We start from the raw sequence: 14,224 nt of genomic DNA, 5'->3' as shown, positions 1-14,224 counted from the left end.
TTCCTCAGGGAGAACAGTGGACAGCCCCTCCGGTCTCACTTGATCCCAGAAGTGCACCAAAACCCTATCGCATGAAGTGATAGGAAGAAAACATAAGGTTGGAAACTGGTGCCTATAAAGGAAAGTTGTCACTGTCATCTTTTTGTTCACCTGCTCATCTAGATCCTCTCCTTCCCCACCACTTATCTTCCAACACTCAATTTCATGCTTTTTTGCAATCTCTCCTTTTCTATCTTTTGAAATTTCTGTGGGCTGTGAAATGTTATCACTGCAGCTGCCCTCAGAGGGACTAGTCCCACACAGCGACTGCATCTCTTCTCCAGTGCAGGGGTCCCACCTCAGGTTTGATGAGATCCAAGCAGCCACAGCAGCCAGGAGGGCTGCCATAAGCCCACGTGGGGAGGCACATATCCTATACCTGCCCTCTTCTCTTCTCACCCCTAAACCTTACCACACCTGGGATCCCAGCTCCATGCCCCCTTCTACCTCCAACCCAGTAACTGAGACCCTACCACAGCCCACCTCTGCCAGCTCATCCTGGTACTGTTCAGAGACACCTGATCTCACTCACGGGAAAAGACATGCCCATCATGGGACAGCCAAGAACTGACAGCCTTCAATCTGTGCCCTCAGATGCTTTGCTCATTGTGTCGGCTACAGCTGCCTACAAATGCAGGATGCTTACCCCCACATCACAACTGGACTCTGTTAGCACCATGTCTAGACAGCACCCAAGATGCTCACGAGGCGACTCGCATTAACTGGCCCATAACCTACCATCCCGGGTCACCACGCTCAGCTGCAGTCCCATGTTGTGCTGAGGGTTCATCACCCACATGTTACTGGTGGCAGTGACATCAAACTCCAGCCAGCCCTCCTCCGAGGCCCACACCACCCGTGTATCCAGCAGAAACAGGTCAGAGGCCCTGCAGAGGAGAAGCATAACAAGAAGATTGTGATGTCTGGGATTTTCTCCCTTGGCTTTCGCTGTTACAGAAACAAAACCTGCTTCTGCATGTGAAATCCAGGATTACAAAGGTTTTTCACCATTTTCTAGGCTGGAGGAAAGCAATCCTACGCCTCAGATCTGTCTGCTTCTCCACTGGCAAGGGATTAGTAGAGCACTCTTCTCCCAGAATAGCGTAACGCCAGCCCTGGCAGGACAGTGGTCAAACTACCAGCATCTCCAGGCACTCAATGGCTTTTGTCAAAGGGGTTTCAGCCCACCTTCACAATACAGACCTACCTCAATTAACCAAAATAAAAAATAGAAATCACCTAACAAGCCAAGCATCAAACAGTGAAGGAAAATGAACCTCTAAAGGACGCTAAAGACATTTTTCTGTGACTTATCAACAGGGATTAGAGCACCGTGTTCCAAGGCTTTTGGTACTGGGTCTCCTTCATGGGCTTCAGCTTCAAATGCTATCAAGTCTATACCTTTTTTGTAGCATCAAATGCCTACCAAAACTCAGTTCAATGAAATCAGCTGAAGAAGCACCCAAAGAAAACCTACGTACATTTTCTTACTGTTTATAGGCATAAGTTTCCTGTGCAAGCAAGCTACAACTCCTACTCTTAACCTGTAGCCATCATCACAAAATGGGTACCCAGTGTCAATCCCATCTTCAGCTTTCTTTCCCCCCTGGATTTTTTTTCCTAACAATAACTTAACAGAAATGAGAAAACAGTGTACCTGTCCCTTCCACCCATCAAAGTTTAACTTCAGAAAAAAACATTTTGATTGAGTTACGTTTTATTTTTGGCCAACTGCTATGTCATATTGCCCAGCAGCTTGGTTTGCATGAGATCACATATGGAAAAATAAGCACTTAAGTATATTAGGGCTCCTAGTGCAGCTATTTTTACAGTGTGGAGGCTTTCCTCCGCCTTGCTGGTAGCCGCACGCTCTGTGGTTGACTCAGCAGCCTTTCCCACAGGAGTCTTTGCCACTGCTCCTCCAACGGGAAGAGGGTTCAGGAACAAGTCTGACCTTCACCTCTAACAGCAGCGAGTGGCTGGGGCTGGCCAGCTGCTACATGTTTTGGAAACCTTAAGGTTGAAAGATTTGGGCTTTCCCAGGCAGGGTATATAAACTGAAGTGCTGTTTAAAAGAGACTGCAAACAGCAGCTGCAGCTGAGACCACTCTTCCCCTCTCCAGGTTTAAGAAAGGAATGAACTCCTAAATCATTCCCACCTCATAATATGACTTCAACGTTGGTCCTCTCCAATGCTTGAAATGGACTATATCTGAAAAGGAGTTTTCCTAGCACCTGCTCTGACCTGACCTCTGACCTCACACCAATTGCTTTTTAATCTCCTGTCCTACATCTCTTCCTCTAAGTGCCATACTTTCCCTGGCACTCGCCCACTCCAGACAATGTCCCCCTGGAGCCTCCAGACCAGAGTAACTTTGGCATTACATCCACCCAAACCAAACATGTCTGGCTGCAGAGCCACTGGGGAGCTCTCTAAGAGCAAACCCTCACGAACACTCCACCACATGGGATTAGTCAGGTCTACAAAAACATCAACAGGAGGCTCAGAGCTGTTATTCCCATTGCCTTGCACTTTGGGAAGATACTTGGAAATCAGAGAGCTGTAAAGCCTGAAGAGACCACATGGCATCATCTAGCCCATTCCCCTGAACTCCAGGCAGGTTCAACTACATCCACATCACTCCTGAGAGATGCTTGCCTGACGTGATCTTACAGATTTCCAGAACTCCACCACCTTTCCAGGAAATTGAATGGGTTTCACTTGAAGCACTTTTTTTTTTTTCTCCCCCTCATAATATCTAACTTAAATGACACAATCTCCCCTTCTTCTTAAAACAACATCTTCAGCATCTTCAGTCTTTCCTTGCAAGGCATGTTTATATAGACTTTGACTATTCTCATTGCTCTTTATAGACCCAACTCAGATCAAGATCTCACTGATGCTGAGTAGAGTGGAAGGGTAATCTTGATGCATCTCACAGACTATGCCTCAGTCATACATGTCAGAATACTATTCTGGCTTCTTCACAAAACTCACACTGTTAACTCATGTTTACCTTGTGATTTACTATAATCCTGAGATTCATGCTGCTGAACCACAAAGGACCTAGTCACTTCCGAGGGTGTGTTTACATCACTGATTTTTCATGTCCAAATGCAATACTTCTTTCTACCGAATCACACTTTTTTCCCCCCAAATTGAGCCTCCATCATTATTAGATTACTTAAAATACGGACTTGCCTTCCAGTGGGTCTCCCCCATCTTAGTGTCCTCCACAAATATAATAAGCAAACTGCCTGACCAAGGTACGGTTTTACCAAACAAGAATGCTCCACTTTATCCCTGTATGTCACACTCACTTCAGAAAGATTTGAATTCCTTTGTAAAATGCAGAAAAATGGACAACTGGTCTTTCCAACCCAGTTAACTCTTCGCAAAAAGGTTCATACAGGACTGGTTTTCAACCAGCTCTGCTATTCAACGGACTCTTGCATTGTTCAGCTGGATGAAGCCAACCTGGAAGGTTCACCCCACAGGTATTGTAGGTCATAGTAGTAACACTAGCAGGTAACACATCTGCTTAAGCCTGCTTTCAGTTAATGTTTGTCACCCAAACCACACCAGGCTGCACAAAATTGCATATAATTTCTTACTAGTTTTGGTTTTGATGTGAAGGTTTTTAAAAAAATATGCAGTCACCTATTTCCAAAGACAAAATTGGGGGGGGGAGGGAAGAATTTACTCACCTAAAAAAGAATCCCAACTATTTAACAGAGAGTCTTTCAACCCGTCTTTCTTTTTTCAGAACAGAAATGGTGTATGCCCTTCCCCCTTTAAGAAAATCATGTCAAAATTGGCCAAGCAGTAACTACTTGAAAATTGCTGCCCACACAGGTTCAACCGATTCAGAGCTTACCAACTAAATCCTCTGGACTTTTTGTCTGCAGGGAAAATACTTTCCCCTCCTTTCCCCCTTGGTAAACCAAACACCATGTAACACCTGAGGGGAATCCGCTCTTCCCTACAGCCACATGGCCAAGAGGAAACATTCTTCCTACTCCTGAAAAAAAGGTCTCATCTTGGAACAGAGACCAGGAGATCTCCCAGGCTGGCCCCAGGTAGAAGGGAAAGAAAATGTAATTAGATGGGGAAGGGTAGTATTTGCTGCAGTCATGGGGGACACACGAACATGTGTCCATGTGTCATGCAAGGACTAGATGGAGAGACCCTGGATAAAAGAAAAAAGTCTGCAGAGAAAAGGGAGTAGAAAGTACCCATGGCCACCACACCTCTGTGAATCAGGCCCATTATTCCAGCATCTCTCTGCTTTTAGAAGTATTTTGGAAACTACTGGCATCTTCCTGCGCTGATGGCTCACAGAGAGCTATAACATGCTACTGCTGCCGTTTGCAGCAACACTGCCGCCAGCAAACACGGCAACAGACATCAGTGATGTGAACCCACACTTCCAGACTTGCCACAATGTCCACAGGCAAATGCAGTCACACGACTGGATTTCCCCCTCACACTCCCCCGCCAGTTCTGCTGCTTTCTGAAGACCATGGAAGACTCATTGATTCCACTCCTCTCCCACTAGGGCTGCAAAAGACAGACAGGAAGCACGAGAGCTAAAGCTGCTGCACAGCCTTATTACCACTCCTGATGCTGGACTGTTGGCTGATTTTGGCAGGGACCGTTTTTGCCATCGGTGTTTGCTTAGCAGGTCCACACGCGATGACCTTACCTGTTGCAAAAGTGGAGTGCACTCAGCAGATGAGCTGGGGATTCCTGCAAGCCAAAGGGCAGTGCTGGAGAAAGGAAAAAAACATCTGAAAGTGGCAACTAAACCTAGCGGAGACAGCTGACCCTCACCAGTATATGCATCAGCTTCTCATCCACACAATGAGAACAACGCCAGTAGTTTCACCTTATAGCCATTGTCAAAAAAAGAAATGGTTTAGCAAGCAGTCAGATAACATGCTTAAGAGTGCTACACACAAGTAGATGCAAGCCCATAGTCAAAGCAAAATCTGCAGAGTGGACAAGAAGGTGAGAAAGTGATCATATACAGAGCAAGTCACATGAAAACGTGTTGAATTTCTAGTCATTAAGTGATGATATTGATCCTGTGCAATGAGGCGAGCAGTGGCCCTCCAAAAGGAAGTACACAATCCTGTATACGGTCACATTAATGGAAGAATATCCAAAAACTTCAGCATTTGAGAATAACGGAGGCAAGATGGGACCAGAGGGAAACAGGAAGGGAACATGAAGAACATGAAAAACTAGAAAAAGAAAGGCTGGAAGAAATGCATGAGGCAGCATCATTGAGCAGAGAGGAAGGAATATCTGCTCTCGGCACAGGCTGAAGAAAGCAGACTCAGTCCAGAAGTTTAATGCCCAAGCAACCCACATGTCAAGGACATCACAGGACCTCTGGCACCTGCACAGCAGGGCTTTCAAATTCAGTGTACAGAAGATAAATTTAATCACCAAACCAGGCAGTTTCTTAACATCCTCTCTGCCTACATCTGCCTCTGGGTTTTTATACAGCTACTGTCATCTCATTGTCACTATGGTACGCAACAGTCTCATCTTTATTTTCAGCATGTTTAACCATCTGGATGAGTTCAGTTAATGATTTCTGTAATAAGGGTGCTACATGCATAATATGTATTAACCTTAGATTATTAAAAGGAAGCAAGTGAATGGGAGAAACTGAGACAATGAGCTGAAACCACTTTCCGGAGACGAGAACATTAAATGGGAAGATACAAGTTAGAGACTCACAGCTCGAAACAGGAGCTCTTTGTTCTAGATCAGGGCCCTAAAGTACGGTCTCAAGTCCCAAGAAATAAATGGGAGTGTTTCCATGGCCTTCAGAAGACTCTGGAGGAGGACAGAGAAGCAAAGGTCAACAAAGCAATCACAAGTGGCTGCAAAAAACAGAAAGAAGTACACAGTTTACCAGAGAAATATGGCCTGTGTAATTCAGAAGGCAGGATTTAGCTCCAGTGTCCTCAGAAAGCGAGACGATTTGTCGGATATAAATATCAAATATAGCTACTATTCTTAACGCCGGCATCCCAACCATGTACTCGGGGCATTTATAGGAGAAATAGTTTGCATTTAATTTCAGTGCTTTTCCCTCTGTAAGATAAATATTTTGTTAACTGAAACCTCTGTGTAAACCTTTCAATGAAATGTCTCTGGCTGTTAATTCACTTTAATTGAACACTAATTAGATTAGAATTTAGTCAAATTAGTAACCAGGTCAAGTGGTTAATCTTCGGTACCATACTTAGTGAAACATTCACATTAAAATAATTTCTCAGTTCTGGGTACACATTACAACATGGAACTTTGCTACAGGAAAAACACCAAAGCTATAAAAAGCTAAATTTAAAGAAGCATCTGTTGAACTAGGATTTTTACTTTCCCACCCTCCCTGGCCTTCTTTTCCTGACCACGCAGAAGTTTTACCAAGGAGACAGTGAGAACAAACAGAAATCTCACCTTCAAAATGACCAAGTTAAAGGTCTCTTATTTTAATTACAGATCTCAGAACAACATTTTTGGCCCAGCTTCAAAGCTTGCAATTACCCAGGTGTTTAAAGGCTTGTTACGCATCAACAGCCATTTACCAAAGCATTAATTACTCTAAGTCTCTAAAACTTTCCTCAGCTGAACCTTTTTGTTTACTTTTCTTCAAAGACAAGTTGACATAATAGTCTAGACTGCCTAGCAGCAGTTTCTCAAAAAGGAATTTTGCACAGAAGTGTGTGGGATTTACATTTTAATTAATGCACTTTCTAAATGCTCTTCTGCGTACCTCAGGGTCTGAGTCTTTAGTTTGCACCGAGATCCACCTTCTGTAAAAATTATCCTGCATATAAGCAAACTAGCAAGATTATTTGCTCTTATCCACTAACAACGGCCTAATAACTGCACTCACAACTCACTCAGGCATAGAGTTGAACGGAGCTCCCCATCAATAAACTTTGAAATCACAGCCTTTTCAAAACTGTACACCCACCGTCTTTCAGTAGATGTAACTGCTACTTTGAATTTAAAGAAATGTTTATTACTTATAGAACAGACTGTATGTGGAGTTCACGCACCACAAGGCACTGCCAACAGATGCAATACAAAACCTTAACAACTTACTATTTCTAAATGACCATTAGTCCAAAGATTTAAAAGCACTGTACAAAATCTAATCAATCAGCGCTGGCTCGTACAGAGCGCCTCAGGTAGGGGAATGCAAGCACCTGGAACGAGCCACCACAGAAACCAAAGGCAGTCCCCATCATTTTATGAGAAGTAAGGCTCAGTTTAACTGTCTTGAAGAAGCTCTACCATCTGTGGGCCAGGGGACAACGAGAGATATGCACATCCTATAAGAGCTCCTTATAAACAAGGAAGGAAATATCAAGAGCTATCAGCCTACAAATGAAGTTACTTCCAAGGTGAAACAGAAGACCAGCAACTGGGCACTAATTTGCAGGGACTGACAGCCAGCGGAAGAAAAAGCACAGAATGGAGATGCCAGGGCACTCTGGAGGGGAGGGCTGTGATTTGGCACAGGGATAAGAGAGCCCTCCTAGATGCATCTAGACATTGTGATACACAAGAAGGGACAGGCAGGTAAGCTCAGCTTTTCACTGCTCACTTACCAGCCCCACACCACCACTGCTCTGTCTGATAAAAGCTCCGCTGTGCTGAAAAAGCTGTCCTGTACCACTGCAGGCGTCACCCCTGCAGGTAAAGTCTGCGGGGCGGGGGGGGAGGAGTTAAGTCTTGTAGACTCACTGGAAAAGCAGCAAGGTGAAACACTGGTTTCAAGGCTGCATCTGGCAAAGAGTGGAAGATAAGAGCCTAGAGCTAGAGGATGTGGTCTCCCCACATCAAGACTGCAGGAAGTTCAGCCTAGAGGTAATCCCCAGCAAAGCCAACATTGATATTTGAGTGCAAAGGTGTCCCCCCACATCCAGCTAAAGGTCTTAAGCTTCACAGCTCTGAGAAATGAACATTTCATCAACAGGAACAGGGAAAAAAAATTGTCCCATGTCACAGGGATAGGACATGTATTTCTTATTTCCTTGACTACGATTTAATGAGACTAATGGGTATTGTAGCTATAGTGATGGTTACAGTACTATACCTCAGAGTTTAAATGCAGTTTGAGGCACGAAGATGGGGCAGAGGGCAAGGGGATATTATTTATCTCGGTCCTTTAAGAAAAGAAATCAGGCACCGATATGGTATCCTTTGGTTTTGGTAGAAAAAGCCCGCTGGTTACAGAACCAGTAAGTTTCATCCAGAGTAACTTTGACTTTCAAACTACTGAAAACCAACCACCTTAAAACACAACAAATTGCATGCGCACAGTGGGAGCTGAACTGAACATGCTGACAGATGCTCCTCTATAGCATCATGGAAACAGCTCTATCATATATAAATATATGCACACTATATACAAATCTGACCCCAACTCGAAACAGATTGATGCTAGCTTTGTCATTTGTATTACACAATCCATTCCAAAACCCAGTTGAGGACTGTTATTTATTTTCTAAGCTATAAACACTGCCGGCAAATCAATTTGCCCTTTAGATTAGAAGCTCAGATCGCATTTGTATAAATATCCTGTTGCAAAGAGGAAGACTTTATTACCACTGTAACTGGCACCTAAAACCAACAAGCACCTTAACCCTTAAGGAATTGTGTTCAGTAGAAGAACTTACTCCCCGGGCAGTCGCTCTGCAGGGCACACCTATGTCCACACGTGTCTTATCATAGAGGAGGAATCTTTCTGCACATCAAGTCCTCATATTTCATTCTGGGTGCAAATGAAACTGTTTAATAAACTTTGACCATTAAGGTACCGTATCTTCCTTTGATCACTAACACAGGCCACTGTGTTTTTCATAGATCAGTTGTTTGGACAGTGTGGGAGTGTTTTGAGGTCTGCACTAACAGGATATTTACACTTGAAAACATACTGATGATCCAAACCAAGCACTAACATCTTTGATCAACTGTAAACTGCCTTCTCTAGTCCTGACCTGACAACCCTCTGGGTGAGAGCAAGGAAGTTTCAAGAAAGAAAAAGAAATTAATGGGCTGTTTCCAGGGGCAAACTCATTTCTTCCCTTCCCTTCCCTCGCTTACATGGCAATCTGCTCCCAAGAGGTATCAGTAGGCACAGAGGGCTTTGCTGGTCCTTCCGCAAAATCAGTGCTACACCTTAGAAACAAGCCCACGCGCAGGGTTTAGCCATGCATCGGTACCACCGAAGGGAGGAGAGTCGAGGCTGTGCAGCTCCTGCCTGCTGAAACTAAACACTCCCTCAGATACAGCCAAGGTGGAACAAGCACCTGGAAGCTGATGCCACTTGTCTTCCTAAACCGGTGCTTTGGCAAATCTCCCCACTTTCTGCACGTACCAAAGGAAAAAAAAAAAAAAAAAGAAGAAGAAAAATAATCCCACCCTAGCCTTCAAACAGCACAGTCTCTTAGACTCTGGGGGGTCAGAAGCTGACGGGCAGCAGCATCCAGCATAAGTACGGCCTGTTCCTCCTCCCACCATCAGCCCCTACAGCCCACAGCCCGTTTCAAAATGCGGAGTCATCCCCCTCAGAGCAAACCAGACGTCACCTCAGCCCTGTTTGGTGAAGCCTGTTCTCCACACAAGCCGAAACGCATACCGCTGATGGCTCGCTACAAGCTTGACCTTATCCCGATTTCATTGATCTCTTCGCAGCATCCCACTGACAACTCCAGCGGTCAGTGTTACGACAAAATCTGGCCGTTAACTGTGGTTTAGTTAGAAAACAAAAGCCTAGTTTCTAGGCACTATTTTTTTTACCTTATGAAAGGGTGGAAGGAATGGGAAGATGAAAATATTACTGACACAAGTGAGTCAGTATTAAAAATGTTTTCTGTTTAAAGAGGGAATTTACTTAGACCACACTGTCCTCAATGTGCGTTTCACTGCCTGGAGTCTCCACCAGTATCATTTTCATATTTCTGATGGCTTTGAACAAGGAGAGGGTCAAATTTTTCCCCGAAGGTCTTATGCTGTTTCAATCAGCACTGATCTCCAATCGTTTGTGGTCCCTCTGCATACACCCCTATCTAGGACACAGTCTCGAATGGGCCCATATAATCCTTGCTTTTATCCTTGCCTACAGTGGCAAAAATCAGTTTGATAATTCCGTGACTGGTAGAAACCTTAGCCTCAGGCTTGGTTTTGTCTTTAGCCATCAGGGAACGGCCAGCAGTGCCGTGCAATTCCATGCAGCAGCACGCACATCTGGGCTGGAGTAACATGTTTATGCTCTTATGGTCCAGATGAGCGCTTTTTTTTTCTTTGCTCAAGTAATACTGAATTAAGCCACTTCATTACTCTTAACTGGAGCCAAGGGATACTTCCAGGCTCCGAGCTTTGGTGAAGATTTGTATTTACTGAAGCTTCCTCTTCTCTCCCGCCTTCCCAAACTCATTTCTTTGAGAAGAGTGGGCAGGTTTCTTTTTATTTATAATTTTTCCCTCAGAGGTGCACACTGCCTTTCTCTTGCAGTCTGTTGTTTTAAATCCATACATGCCCTGTTAAGAATTACTTGCGCCTAAAAGTATTTTATTAGCTACCAATAATCGCCTCAGACAACTGTTAACCTCATATAAGCCAAGATTAACATGGTGTCTTTGAACTTTCTCTGGAGACTGCTAATGCTGACTGAACAGGCACCTTCTGTGGCCTTCAGAGATGAATTTTCCTGACCAGAAGGAATATTTGTCAGCAGAACAAGATGAAAAAAGGTGCTACATCAACTCCTTCTGTGTCACCTGCTAGTTCACCCAGCTAGACTTCAAGATCTGTACAGACTCTTCTTATGCAATAAAATGTCATCAAATGTCAGGAAATATCAAGCTGTTACACAAACCATCAGTCCAAAGGAAGTGTGACACAAATTTTGTCAGTATTTTTTTTTTTTTAAGTCAAAGGCAGCTGTTATTTTCTGGCTCATAAGATGTCTGCTAAAATGCAACAGAAGCCTTACACATATTTTTCAAGTTTTTTCAAAAAAAGTGCCTTTGTTTTTCTAATTTAACCTTCTAGCGTTCTCAACAGTAAAATAAAACATTGTATTCCAAATTAATCCACTGAGAAAAAGGGGGAAGAAAAAAACCCTTTTGATTTCTGCCCCGCCCCCAGTAAAAGTAACTGAATTGATGATCAAAAACCAAATCCACTCAAAGAATACAGCTCCTTAAGGCATACCAGAAGAATCTGAGGCATTTTTCCCCTCCATGCAGAGATATTAGTGAACAGCTAAATACAACTTTTTACTATTTGTTTTCAAGAATGTTTACAGGCCAAAGTCCATCCAGGTCACCAGCACGTTTAAATCTGTAGCAGCCTATGGAGTCAGAATCTCAACTGAAAGTAACGCTGAGGAGTGGGAAGCAGCTCCTAATAAGACCTTAACTGTCTTCTAACAGCTGCATATTTTTAATATATAGAGGACAATTAATATAGAGGAAAATTAAAATATATATACTTTTAAACATGGATACATACAGATAATACGTATATATCCACACATTTATACACAAGCACACATGTTTTCATATGTGCTTTTACATTTTATATGTACATGAGAAAGGCCTTTAAGCTGAAAGGACAAGGGTGAAAAAAGGCATGTCCTTTTTACAACTGCAAGAATCCGTGAGCCACGTTTTGCCCACCTCTGCGCAGATGATGCGACACGTCCCGCAGACTCATCTGAAGCACAAGTTTCTTTAGCCAAACTTCTCCCTCCTTCCCACCAGTGAAAATAAATAAATAAAGAAGAAAAAGAAACAAAAAGGGAGCCTTGAGGGACTGGATGACTCAGAGGTTAGTAATGAACTACAGACACTCATCCCTGGGTCAGCGGTTCACGCCTAGCCCGTGTCAGGAGGGACGGCGAATTGCTGGCAGTCTGGACCTGGAGGAAGCCGCTTTACGATTCCCAGTTCCAACAGCGGGATCCCCTCGGCACGGCCGCCAGCAGCGGCAGGAGGAACGTGACGGAAGGGAACTGACAGACCCAAAATACTCACTAGCTCTGGAGAAAGAGACCACCCTGGTGATCCCCATCCAAGCTGCTACCTCTGCTCTGTTCGTAGGGAAGTCTCTAGCACCCAGTGATGCCCAGCATGTGCAGATGCCACAGCACCCAGTGCCAAAAGACATGCATCATAGCTTCACAGTGCAACCTGATTTTGGCATGTTTCTAGCATGGTATTTGAAACAAAGATATGAGGTGCCAGCATCATTGCTGCACACAGCCACTTTTGGAACCAAGAGTTTGCAAATTTGTTAGGAACCCGGTATGGTAGGGGCCGTATCCTGTACTTTATTCTCTGTCCCGCAGTGCTTTACTGGCTCGCTCAGTTTACTCTGAAAAAATGTTATATACACATAAAAGTTGACAGTTCTCCTACTCCGTGCCCTGCTTTGGTGACCATCAGAGAGTAGCGTATCGATTGCTTCCACAGACACTTGTCAGAGGTTTTCCTCCAGCTCCAGACCAATACTCACCATTTTTTATTTAACGTGGCTCTGAATGAACAATATAGCTAACATCTATGAAATCTGCATGACCATCTGGACTTCCATCAGCTCTTCAAATGGGCACTGAGGTACATCCTAACCAGCAAGCATGTTACTCCAGGAAGCACTGCAGCAACCCACAGCTCAAGGCACAAAGGGAACACTGATCTTCTAAAACTAACACCTTCTTCCCCATCACCTGTATACCCAAGTATTTATCTCCATTTCCCCAGAGGCCACAGTCCCCACAGAATAACCACTAGCTATTTGATGTTGCCCTCACAACAGCAAATCATCAAAGGCAGATCCCCCCAAATGGTATCAATGGAAAGGCTGGAGAAAGAAGGACCAGAAAGGAAAACACCCAGGAAAGCTTCATAGAGAGAAGTGGTGGAGCTTTTTCAAGGACTGCTGTTTCTGATTTCTGTTTCTCTGCCTGCAGCAGAGGAACAGTTACAGTCCTGACACGTTTCAGGAGAAGTAATGAAACACTTTTGTAGCACAGCATGACTCTAACATTTAATTGACCATGTATTTCCATCTTTTAGGCTTACATGATTCCCCCATCTGAAACATTACCCTTTTAAAACCAATCACTCCATTTACACTTGTTTGGATTTTTGTGTGTCAGTTTCTACCCTGCCTCTCTCTCTTTTGCCTCTTACCTTGCCACTGAAAGCCCAGGAGTGATTTTGTACCTGTGGTCAAAATGCTGAATTTTCTTCCGCTTTATTTACTTCAGTATTAAGTCCAGCTGAGAGCAGGTCAAGTCTGCACTAATTACCAGTATCATTCCAACAGACTATGCTTTTTATGCTGGTAGTATTAAGTTGAAAGGGGATATGGGTATTTCAGTGCACAAGAGCAATGCCGGCGTAACAGCTTTGGTTTAAAAAAATCTACTGCCTCACAACAGATTCTTTATTTAAAGACAACACAAAGGTTGCACCTAAGTGACACCCTAGGCTACAATACCGTGGACTTTCTCTGGCTGAGAAGTTTTCCAGAAGTTTTCCATTTTCCACTCTACTATGCCCATTTCCCATGAGGAAAGGACCAGGCAATAACATCACTCTGTTAATGTGAACAAAACTGATACTCATTTAGCAGTCCACTCAACATGAATGCACAAGCTCAGCCTTCCCCAGGACAGCAGCTGGTGGCACAGAGTGAGGTCCCTCTTGCGTACCTGTTCTGATGTTCCTGCAGCACTTGGTAGATGCTGATAAGGAAGGTTTGGTTTTTAAAGCTCCCCACAACACAGTCCTTGTAGATCCGAAACTCAGCAGCTGTGACAGCCTCGCCCTCAGGAATCTGGGACAAATTAAATTTGAACTCCTTGTGGTGCCGCTGGTGAGGCGTGAACTCCTTGTCATACTCAACTGCAGATGGGAAAAAGAAAGAAAAGGAAAAAAGGAACCATGACTAAAATTTAACAACAAAGGGTTTCCACATGCTGACACCTGTTCCTTAAAAAAACCAAGAATCCTAATTTTTCTCCAAAGATAACTTTGGCAAGTCCCAGGAAAGCTTATGCAACTAAAGTCTTTCAAATACAGTACTAAGAAAAGATGAATGTTCCTCTTCTCTAGCCAATGCCTCTGAGATTTCTTATTTTTT

General features: G+C 43.9%; 1 protein-coding gene across 1 annotated transcript in view; it reads right to left on the bottom strand.

The window, feature by feature from the left end:
* BMP6 (bone morphogenetic protein 6) overlaps positions 1-14,224 on the bottom strand; it is a gene marked incomplete at its 3' end in the record, with an annotated part of 94,751 nt that overhangs the window by 11,404 nt on the left and 69,123 nt on the right. The window contains exons 2-3 of the mRNA XM_081996615.1: positions 13,794-13,986; positions 778-926 (exon numbers count right to left, since the gene is read on the bottom strand). Coding sequence (XP_081852741.1) covers positions 778-926; positions 13,794-13,986 — 342 coding nt within the window. The remainder of the gene's footprint in view (positions 1-777; positions 927-13,793; positions 13,987-14,224) is intronic.

Source organism: Phaethon aethereus (assembly GCF_964289735.1).
Source record: "Phaethon aethereus genome assembly, chromosome: 2".
Taxonomy (NCBI): domain Eukaryota; kingdom Metazoa; phylum Chordata; class Aves; order Phaethontiformes; family Phaethontidae; genus Phaethon; species Phaethon aethereus.
This window is presented reverse-complemented; position numbering and strand designations above follow the sequence as displayed.